At 42.0% G+C, this 10,705-nt stretch overlaps 1 protein-coding gene across 1 annotated transcript in view; it reads left to right on the forward strand.

Annotated features, from left to right (window-relative positions):
- PIK3AP1 (phosphoinositide-3-kinase adaptor protein 1) overlaps positions 1 to 10,705 on the forward strand; it is a 91,110-nt gene extending 80,405 nt beyond the window's left edge. The window contains exons 15-18 of the mRNA XM_015599849.2: positions 1 to 64; positions 4,143 to 4,213; positions 5,080 to 5,198; positions 9,434 to 10,705. The exon at positions 1 to 64 is cut by the window's left edge and continues 6 nt beyond it. Of these exons, the coding sequence (XP_015455335.1) occupies positions 1 to 64; positions 4,143 to 4,213; positions 5,080 to 5,198; positions 9,434 to 9,491 (312 nt within the window). The 3' untranslated portion in view covers positions 9,492 to 10,705. The remainder of the gene's footprint in view (positions 65 to 4,142; positions 4,214 to 5,079; positions 5,199 to 9,433) is intronic.

The raw sequence follows: 10,705 nt of genomic DNA on the forward strand, positions 1-10,705 counted from the left end.
TTCCCCCCCAGGACAGAGCTGAGACGAGGAGACTGGAAGACAGACAGTACCTCCAGCACAGCAAGTGAGCAGGCTGACTGGGGACCTTCACAGCTGGACTCCAGCTGTTTCAGGCCTTGGGAACATGCTCTGTTTTGAGCCCAGCAGATCTCAATTAGAGCCTGATTTGGGTTTGGGGGGGTGTAAGAAATGGGGGCATTTAACCTGTGAGTTTTGCCTTTTTTCAGGGACCAAAGATCCATTATACAAATATCTTCTGAAGCCAGATTACATGATAATAATTACTGTATCCCTTTTATAAATAGAAAAACATAATACTAGTTAACACTTATTGAGCATTTACTACATGCTAAGCCTCTTCCATAGATTATCTGATTTAATTCTCACAATGACTCTATGGGAGAAGTAATGTCACCTCTGTTTACCAAAGAGAAGACTGGAGGCTAAGTGCCTTGCCCTCAGTTAAAGAGCTAATAAATGGTAGAGCTGGAATTTGAACTCGTGCCGACCGGATCCAGAGCCAAGACTCTTACACTATTATTCTTTTTGCTTCCTCCTCTGCGGTAAGGAGAGGGCACAAAGTCAGAAACATTAGAAAACAATAGACTCAAATTTGAGAATTCCAACTTTATAGGCTGAGGATTTAATTAGCAAATGTCTTCCTTTTGGCTCGAAAGCTTGAATAGCAGTCTGATTGCAGCAGACAATATGCGCTGATGTGTAGGCAGAGGCTTTGTTTCAGTATCCTAGGCGGTGTTAGCTGACTTCACCCTAGTAGATCGGGTTTCCTTTCTTTCATACATTTCGGTGTTATCAAAACAGTCATGAGTACCATAAAAGAGCAAGAGACAAGCTGAATTTCAGGAACTCCTTAAATGTCAGGTAGAGAAACCCAAAATGGATGTTGGAACAGGAAGATCACCGAACCTAAAGGTTTCTTTTCTGTGTCACAAACCCCTTTGAGAACCTGATATATGCTGTGGATGCAGTTCCCAGTGTAATGCATGTGCATGTGTGTGTACACACCCACACGTACACACAATATTGCCCATCATGTACTTAGGTCAAGAACCTTTGAACTAGTCTCTCTCCTTACTTTATAGATGGAGTATTTGTAACCCAGAAGGGGAAGGAGTTTTGCCCAAGGTCACACAGCTAGTGAGTGACAAAATGGGAGTAGAACCCAGCTCTTCTCAGGTTACCGTTCTTGCCGCTATTACCTGTCAAAACAGACCCAAAGCATATCACACGGCCACATGGGAAGTCTAGATGAACAGAAGAGAAAACTCCCCTTTATATTATGGAGGTGATAATGTGTATTCGAACCACCCTCGAGGCACTTTAGAGAATTCTGACAAGTTCAGAAATGGGAGATCTTTCTAGTGCGATCACAAATAACCAAAGAAGCGAGAGAGGCAGGTAGCCTATCTTTCAGATTTGTCGTGGAGGAGAGGAGTAGACCCTCTCGGGTTTCGGGCAGTGCATTCCAGAATGGGGGGAGGGGAACTTTAACAGGACAAATGAGAAGTCCTCATTTCAGGTGCAGATTAATTTCAAAGATTTAATACGTGTGTTTTACTTTGAGTTAGCTTGGGTTGAGAACAGAATGGAAAGCATAAACTGTGCTTCTTATCTTGTGCAGTGGTTTATTAGTAGCCCAGGAATGGCTAGCTCATCTGGTTAGAAATGTTATTGAATGAAAGACCAATGGGTTTTACCCTACTCTGTGGCCATAGACTGCATCTGGCCCCTGTTACACGGTTTCAGGTATCTAGTGCTATGTCACAGACCACCCCAAAATGTAGTGGCTTGAAGCATAACCATTTATTTATGCCTGATGGTAAACATGGGCTGGACTCACTGGGGATGGTTCATCTCTGTGCCATGTGGCTCAGTGGGGGTCTCTCACGAGACTGTATTCAGCTCTAAGCTTGGCTTGGGCTAGGACATCCAAGGTGGCCTCTCATCCTTCAGGGCCTCTCTATGTATGGCCTCTAAATTGGTAGCCTGCACTTCTTACATGGTAATAAGATCCATGAAGGGAGTATTCCAGAAAGATAAGCCCCAATGTACAAGTGCTTATCATAGCCCAGTTCTGATACACCAACTGCCTATTAACCCTCAAAGTCACCTCCTAAAACAGCGCTATTTTTGTTAAGATGCAGCTCTCATCTTATGAGAACCACAGAAAAACAGTTGTAGGTTAAATCTGGTTATAACTAAAATTTTATGCCCCAAAATATTAAGGTTATGTTTAAGAGAACAAAAATTTCATTACAGAAAAACTGTTGACCTTTTCCTAGATCATCTGATCCAAGTTTCTTAAGGATCATGTATTTGGTCATTTTTTTCCTCTCATTCTTTCCTTCACCAAATATTGAGGATGGCTCTGAGCTAGACCGTATAGTAAAGAAATGAAGATGAAAACGAAATGAAGCCTGTCTTCAGGGTGACTATAATGGAGGAGAGAAAGTACAAAAATAGCACAAGTTAGGTGCTTGTTTGATCCTTCTTCTCTGGTGACAAAAGCCTGGTAAGAGGCGGGCATTGCCCTCCTCCCCACTGGCAAGAGTGAAGATAATGGAGGCTGGGGCCTCTACCAACTGTGCTGTCCAGGGGGGGATGTGGGCAAGTAAGTCACCAGCCTGGAGAGAGGAGAAGGCCAGGGTAGCTGAACCTGGGAACCAAGGTTCAAAGCCAAATGCTGGGGGTTAAAGATTTAGGAACACCAGGAGAAAGGACAATGGGAGTTGATGGGCGTGAATTTCCAGGGTCCTGGAGCCAGTGCCTGGATGGTTTTTTGCTGCTTCCCAGTGGACAACCTTCAGCACAAGGCTGGTTCATTGTGAGGGAATGGGATGAACAATGGTGACTGATGTGGGAGGCTTGGCTCTGCCAGGATGGGAGCCCATGGGCAGGAGGGGTTACTTCCATCTAGAGGAAGGATTTCAATAACGTTTGTCCTGAGCACTAGAGACTGAGGAGGTTTTACACTTGTGAATAGGAATGGCGAGGAAAGGACATTCTGGCAGAGTGAACAGTGTTATGTGTGGGTAACTGAGTAGAAAGAGACAGGGTCACACTCCTTAATAAACAAACTCTGAATCCCCTTGTTTCCGGAAATATTTTGACACATTATTTTAAATTTAAAAATTAGGTCAAAGCTAATATCATAATGAAGTCAAAACTAAGACTATTTACCTGTAAACTAATACGATATAGAGCTATTTTAAGTAGAAATTCAGCAAACTTAAGATCTGGCAATACTGTTAGTGGCAATACTGGTAGCTTAAAGTTAAAATGTTCTTGTTTTAGTTGATTAACCGTTATTCTTTCTTCTTCATTGCTACATCATTACATGCTTGAGCTTATTCTAATGCTGTGCTGTCCAATATGATAGCCACTAGTCACATGTAACTATTTAAATTTAATTAAAACTAAATAAGATGTAAAATTTCGTTCCTCAGTTGTACTGGCCATAATTCACACTAGCTCCCATATTGGACAGCATACAATAGAATAGTTCTAAAAAGTTCTATTGGATAGTGCTGTTCTGATGATTCAAGTGATTCCCAATTCAAAAGCCTTGAGCACCTAAACACACACGCATAGTTCCTACCATAAGCATAAATTCTACTTTTGCATTCGTGCTTTGCATTTTGTTTTGTGTAAAATTGACCCCTACTTAGAAGGTGTATATACATGCGTGATACAGACACATGCCTGCTGTCATTCCTAAATAAGTAAAAACTTCAGCAACAAAATTTGTTTGCAGCTTTTAGAAATAGCCCTGGACAAGTGAGAAATAGAGCATCTTTGCTTCCTTGTCTATCAAATCAGAGCACTAACATTAGTTGGATTTTCAAAGAGATTAAATGCAATTATACTTTTAAAGCACATAACCTGTGGGAAGCCTTCAGTAAATGGTAGCTATAAAGCAAAATATGGTGGTAAAAAGGTGAACTATTTCATTTCATGCTGAAAGAAAAACCAACCTCTAATAAAATGGCATAAGACGGCAGCATTTTGAAGAATCTCATATGCACAGCTTTTGTATTGTTTCTATCCACAAAAATAAGTAAGTGCATTTATTTTAGCCCGAGAGACTCTATGGTCCAGCTGATTTTGTTTGTACCTTTTAGGCAGTGCGAGTAACCGATCCAGCACCCGGAGCCTCCTCAGTGTGAGCAGCGGGATGGAGGGGGACAATGAGGTGAGAGCAAGGACCCTCGCCTCCACCTGTCTACTCCTAGGGTTTGTTTCATTGTAAGAAATAGAAATTCAGGTGAAAGAAGCTAGACATAAAAGGCCACGTATTTATATGAAATGTCCAGAGTAAGTAGATCCATGGAGACAGAAGGCAAATGGTTGCCAGGGACTGGAGAAGAGTGGGAAATGAGGAGAAACTGCTTATGGGGAAAGTATTTCCTTTGGAGTGACAAAAATGATTCGGGACTAGAAAGAGGTAGTGATTGTACAACACTGTGAATGTACTAAGTGCCACTGAACTGTTTGCTTTATAATGGTTAAATTTATGTTATGTGAATTTCACCTTAATAAAAAGAGGAAGGAAAGGAGAGAGATAAATAGACATCTGCTCAGACCAGTTAAGCCAAAAGGGGCATCTGCGAGAAGGAACTGAACGAGTCTCAGGGAATCCAGGGATAGTGGTCACATCCTGGGGCCTGGATCAGAAGTGGTGAGGCATGCCAGAGCGGAGGCCACTGCCCTGTGCTTCTCGGGGCCACACCCTCTTTTGTCTCTGCTTCTCTGGGCATATCTGCTTTCTTCTTTCAAAGTTCCCTGGCCTTTTCAGGTCGTCGGTGATGCTGACCCTGGTGTCCCACAGACCATGCTTTGAGTCGCAAGGACCATTAATGATGATTTGGGCCTGATTGTCTCCTCAGTGGCTCCGGGAGCCAATGCAAAGCTGTCCTGGTGTTGCTGGGTTGATTCTGTTTGTGAATAACCTTTAACTAAATCTTGAGGAGGGCTGAGGGGTTTTTAGGATAGCGGTGTCCAGCCGTGCTAGTTACTTGATGTAAGTTTTACCTTTCCTTCTCATCTTTTTTGTTGTAGGATAATGAAGTCCCCGAAGTTACCAGAAGTCGGAGTCCAGGCCCCCCACAAGTGGATGGAACACTCAGCCTGCCCATTGAGAGGCCCCCCAGGGTGCCTCCAAGGGCTGCCTCACAGAGGTAACATTAGAACTGATAGCAAAGTTTTTTGTCACTCTCTGAATTCCAGGGGGAGAGTAGAATTTGGGGATATCTAAGATGACCTAAGAATGAATGCAGAGCTAACTGAAATGCCTATTTTTGACATGTTTCAGTGTGAACTCTTCATGAATTTAAGTGGTGCTTTTATGTAGGTGCATACACTTTCAATAGCAAATGTAATAGTTCATCAATGAAATACATTGGTAAACACCAACTTTTTGAATAATTTTTATCTGTTTGGTTAGAATTCAGCTCCCTAATAACTAATTTCCTTGGCTGTATTGTGGGGACAGTGCCTTCTGGAAACCCGGAAGCAAGAAGGAATTGGGAATGAAAATAAAGGTGAGAGGCAGCATGGTATGGTAGTAGGGAGCATGGCTGCAGTGCCACAGTACCTGTGGACAAGTCTCTGGCAGTCACTTGTAAACTTGGGTGAATTATCTGAAATTTATATGCCTCAGTTAAGTTTAACTCCATTCCTGCAAAAAAATCCCACATCCAGTGTGTCTCCAGACTCTGTCCACTCAGCTGCCCTTTCAGCTCTCAGATCCACCCCTTTCTCTTCATCTGCCAGTACCTAAGTTCATCCATGTAAACTTATGTTTACCTCCTGCCTCCAGTCAGTCCCTCTTCCACAATATAACTGTAGTGTACTTACCAGAACAGACATAGCCAATGATGTCACTTTCTGGCATAAAAGTCTTCAAATTTAAATCTGTATTTTTTAGCCAGCTCTGGCTCCATCTAACCTCAAGTCCCACTCCTCTCCTGTATTCACTGATGCTCCACCCCTTAAGAATTCCGAATGACCTGTGCTATTTTGTACTGGGTCTTTGCCTAATCTGTTCCTTTTGCCTGAAATGCTGTCTTCCTATTCCCTTTCAATCTCTGCTTAGAAAATTCCTACACATCTTTTAGGACTCAGCCCAAACATCATCTCCTCTCCTGAAGCCTTCCCTGATGTTCCTGTGCAAGATGAACGTGATCCCCCAAGCACCTCTATTATAATTCATTCCACATCGTAGCCCTATTTTACGTATCTGTCTCCTTAAGTGGATGGTGACCCTTGAGAGAATACAAACTGTTTTTGATTAAAAAAATTTTTTCTACTCTCCCAAGTACCCAGCACAGTAACTGGAACATACTAGAAATTTAATAAATATTTATATTCACCATGTAAATGAATGAATGGATAGATAGATTTGGTGCTTGGGCTGCACTACCTATCTCCTAAACAGCCAACAAGTCGTCTACCACAGTGCAGGTGGGTTACAGATTAGTAGACAGAGGCTTCATACTCCCCACCTGTTGTAAGTTCCCAGTATATTTCAAAGTCAGGGAAGGCAGATGGCAGCAAGAAGAGCAGTAGATGCATTATATCTTTGCATGAAATTTCCCTTGCTCCTTAGTCTCTATAGAATGGGCAGTTGACAATGTCATCCTCTTCATAGAGGTCCTGTCAGTTGACAAAAAATAAAAAAATGCCCAATTCATGCTGAGTCATTGCCCCTTTGCTTTTGAACTTATCTTGCCATTTATTGGTGATTTGCCAATCACTAACAATCTACGCACGCCCACTTTAAGGCAGAGCCTAGGTACTCCATGCTTCTGGAGTCATCCGGCAGGTCCAGGGTTAATCCTTCAACTGCTGACTTGTAAAGAGGTCCATCAAAGTTTCTAGAGGGGGCTGGAGTGGTCGGAGTGGTCGGGGAACGGGGGAGGCGGGACTTGAAACAAAGACTATTTTCTAACTAATAGGGAAGCTTAAAAATATTTTTAACAATGTATGACTGTACAAAAGCTTACCAGCTAAACAACAGCCGTGTTTTAAAAGAATATTAACCAACATCAGGATTGCTGAGTTCTTGAACCAAACTTCACCAGCAAGATCTCACCCTCAACAGGGAGGTGAAAGCAGCCAGTGCCCAGGTATCTCGGGACAATTGTGTCTCTAGCTTCAGCATCCCAGTGTCCTGGAGAGGCTGTCTCCCCACAGGCCACCCCTTGATTCTGATTTAATACCCTTTACTTCCATGGTTCTGAGATGTCTATAATCAAATATTCATTTCCTTGAGATGGGACTTCCAATCTATAGCTGAGGTCATTGATCAGAATGAAATCTAGGGATGGTTTGTTTGTTGACTCACTGGGACAGCAGAGGGAGGAAGAGGGGCCAGGAGGCCCCTCTTTGTGGTAGAAGATAAAATGTCAGGTTCATGAGGCATCCATAGAAAAAAGATCTAAGAATAAATCTTTAGTTATATTTATAAAATTATTAGCTTTACTTCTTGAGTGCCTACTCTAAGCCAGAAACTGTGCTACTCACTTTCCAATCATTATCTCTAAGCCTCGCACAGTACTCCAAAGTAGGTATTATTATCTCTGTTTGGTAGGTTCAGAGAAGTTGAACTTGCCCTTCAGACATGTGCATAAATGTCTCTGCTATATGTTCCCATAGGTTATGACTTCCTCCTTCAAAACATTCAGTACAGCTTACTGATTTTCCTTATTGTCTGTCTCATCCATTACATTCTCAGCACCTTAAGGGTATGATCTATGCTCATTTTACTTGTTATATCATCTCACACTCAGGATTAGAGATATAATAGGTAAATGTTTGTTAACTTGTTACAGAAAGAAAGGAAGGAAAGAAGAAATAAGTGGAATCACCTGGGTGTCCTTTAGTTTTCTTTTGTAAGCCCACAGTTCCTAGGACAGACTGGGGAGATGGAAAGAGACTGTCCCTTTGTTTTCTCTGGGTAAAACGACAACCACATAAAACCATCTACACCCAGGGGCCACAGCAGGACCTCCTGCAGGACCTGTGCAGGATGTCTGTGGTTATTCTTTCCTACTTCCATCTTCTTCTCTTGTTCCTGAGACAGCCTCTTTTCCCAACTCTTTTGTCATTTCCTTGATCTGCACAAAACTTACATTTAAGAGACATTTAGTAAATATTTACTCACTGATTCATTTAATCTTCAAGTACGTAACTCCAGGATAGCACAATTCAATTACAGCACCTGACAAAGCTCTCTTTCTTGACTTATTGACTTCCTTCCAAGAGAATTAATATTGGTTTTACAGCACACATGTGGAAATAGCTCCTGCAATCATTGAACTTATCTGTAAATAACCTCACCCAAGTTTATCTGGAGTGTGATTTAGGACTACTCAGAAACCATCCAGAATAACATGGAGGAGGGCTTCTAAGAAAGCAAATGTGGAGTTGGGATAACACACTTTGTGATCTCACGAATAAGTACTTGTAAGAAACAGACCAGAAATTCTCAATTCCTCTCTCAAGGGACCTCCCTACTACAGTGTGTCTACTGCCTGGCTGTATATTTGAATCACGGGTATTTTACAATATAGGTTTTATCATTATTCAGGTATGGCAAGGTCACAGATCAGGAGATGACTGCCGTTGAAAAGATAGTTTGTTATAATCATAGACACCAAGAGGAGGGGGCATATTATGTCGTGGGGGTGGGGATGGGCACATAGAGAAGCACCAGGTTTAGTCAGGAGGAAGAGGAGGGGAAAACGTGGGCGAAAACCTTTACTGTGGTTTCCACAAGAAGGAACAAATGAGGCAGGGTTAGCAGATTTAGGATTGGCTGGCTTGAATGATTTTAGCAGGCCTAAAGTGAAGGGGCTGTCTCTAGGTGTCTGGGACCTGGCCCTTAGGACGGGGAGATAGTGGCTCACTCCGCCCCCCGCTTGTGTGAAACCCCCATAAAGGAGGTAGTTGGGGTGTGGGCTCTGGATCTGTTGGTTTGCATATGAAAGGTGTGCTCACAGGCAAATTGTTTGCTATCTCTAGAAATTAGCTTACCTTGGGAGGGGCAGTCCCTCCAGGATCAGTAAGGCCCCTGAAGTCAAAGCATCAGAAAATAAAAGACATACTTAATATAGTGGTTGAGAGAGGGACACTATTAAAAAGTTGGGATGCTCGAACCCAATTCTCTAGTGATTGTAGTGGAATGGGTCTGGGATAGAGCCTGGGCATTGATATTTTTCAAAGCTTGACTGGTAATTCAAATGTGCAGCGAGGACTGTGAGCCACAGCTAGTATGTGTGACACTCAAATGTCCATATGTGTGGCCAGTTTCATTAATTGCATAGTAGACCAAGTTTACAACAAATCATGGATGCCTAAGAACTAGTTAATCAAATTCATTTAAAAATATTTGCTTAATCTTTCATTTCAGGCCTCCAACCAGGGACACCTTTCATCCCCCTCCACCTGTTCCACGCAGAGGTCGTTGACTCCACCTCCTAAAACCTGCCTACTTCAGGACTTTGAGACTTGCAGTTTTCAGCCTGTTAATGATGTCTTCATGTTGTGATTTATGGCATGATTGCTGACCTTAAGACCCACTCTCATTGCTGATGTTGTTGCAGCCCTGCTGGTTTGGGCTTTCCTTAAAGAAGATATTATTAAGGCATGAAGAAGTGAAAAACTAAGGACTTTATTGACCATTACCAAGTATATTGAACCATATCCTGGTTTGCCAAAAGAGTAAAAACTTAATTAGAACACTTACCTCTAATCTGGCATGTCAGAAGCCTGAAAAGATTGATCACTTTACAAGTGTTTTACTAAAATGCACTTATTTTAGACCTTACTTATTTGCTAGTCCAGACTAATTTCTACAGGTGGTTATGATTTAATATTTAGAGTATTCAGGTAAGAAGACATATCCTAATTTTTAAATGATTCTTCAACTTCTCTGTTAACAAGCCAGCACTTCATCTATATTAAAACTCATGAGCAGATGCCTAACTATATAAGTAACAAAGTATGAAGACTGAGAGACTATAAACAGGAAATTGATGTTGAATCAAATTCAGGAGGGTATGTAAATGCCAGGGCTGGTCATATACAACAAAATGAAAACAGACTTTAGAGAGGGATTAGTTCTAACTCCCCTTAAGTAGAAGTCAAATTCCAGGTTCCACAGAAGTCCAGGACTAAGAGTATTCAGTTGGTTAGCATAAGAGGCAGGTCTCGAATCCGGGCCCACTGGTTCCAAGTCACCACACTTTCCACCTCCAGATAGCCAAGCTGTCTCCTTCAAGAAATGCCCAGATGTAGAAATTTGGTCAGTGACTGACTATTGGCCTCTCAGAAGTTCCCTTCTTCCATATCTCCCAGGTGTGGAACTACCATGTATTTTTTTTTCCAGTTTGGGCTTTTACACTTCAGTATGCTTTCAGGACAGTGGTGATGCCAAGCAACATCTATAAATGGTTGGAACCAAAAGCTTGGGGTGCCAGGGATCTCATTTATTGCTCTGTAGTTTTTATAGGTCTTAGTTCTGGCTGTAAAGAGAGAGGAGAATCCTTGACATTTTTTCTGATAAGGGGTCAGAAGAGGAAAGAAGAACTTAAAATAAAAATAGTTATCCATTTCTTTATACACCTATTATTTCCACCAGGCTTGAGAAATCTGTTTGTGCAGAGAATTATAGAGCCTAAAG

Source organism: Pteropus alecto, unplaced genomic scaffold (genome assembly GCF_000325575.1).
Source record: "Pteropus alecto unplaced genomic scaffold, ASM32557v1 scaffold88, whole genome shotgun sequence".
Taxonomy (NCBI): domain Eukaryota; kingdom Metazoa; phylum Chordata; class Mammalia; order Chiroptera; family Pteropodidae; genus Pteropus; species Pteropus alecto.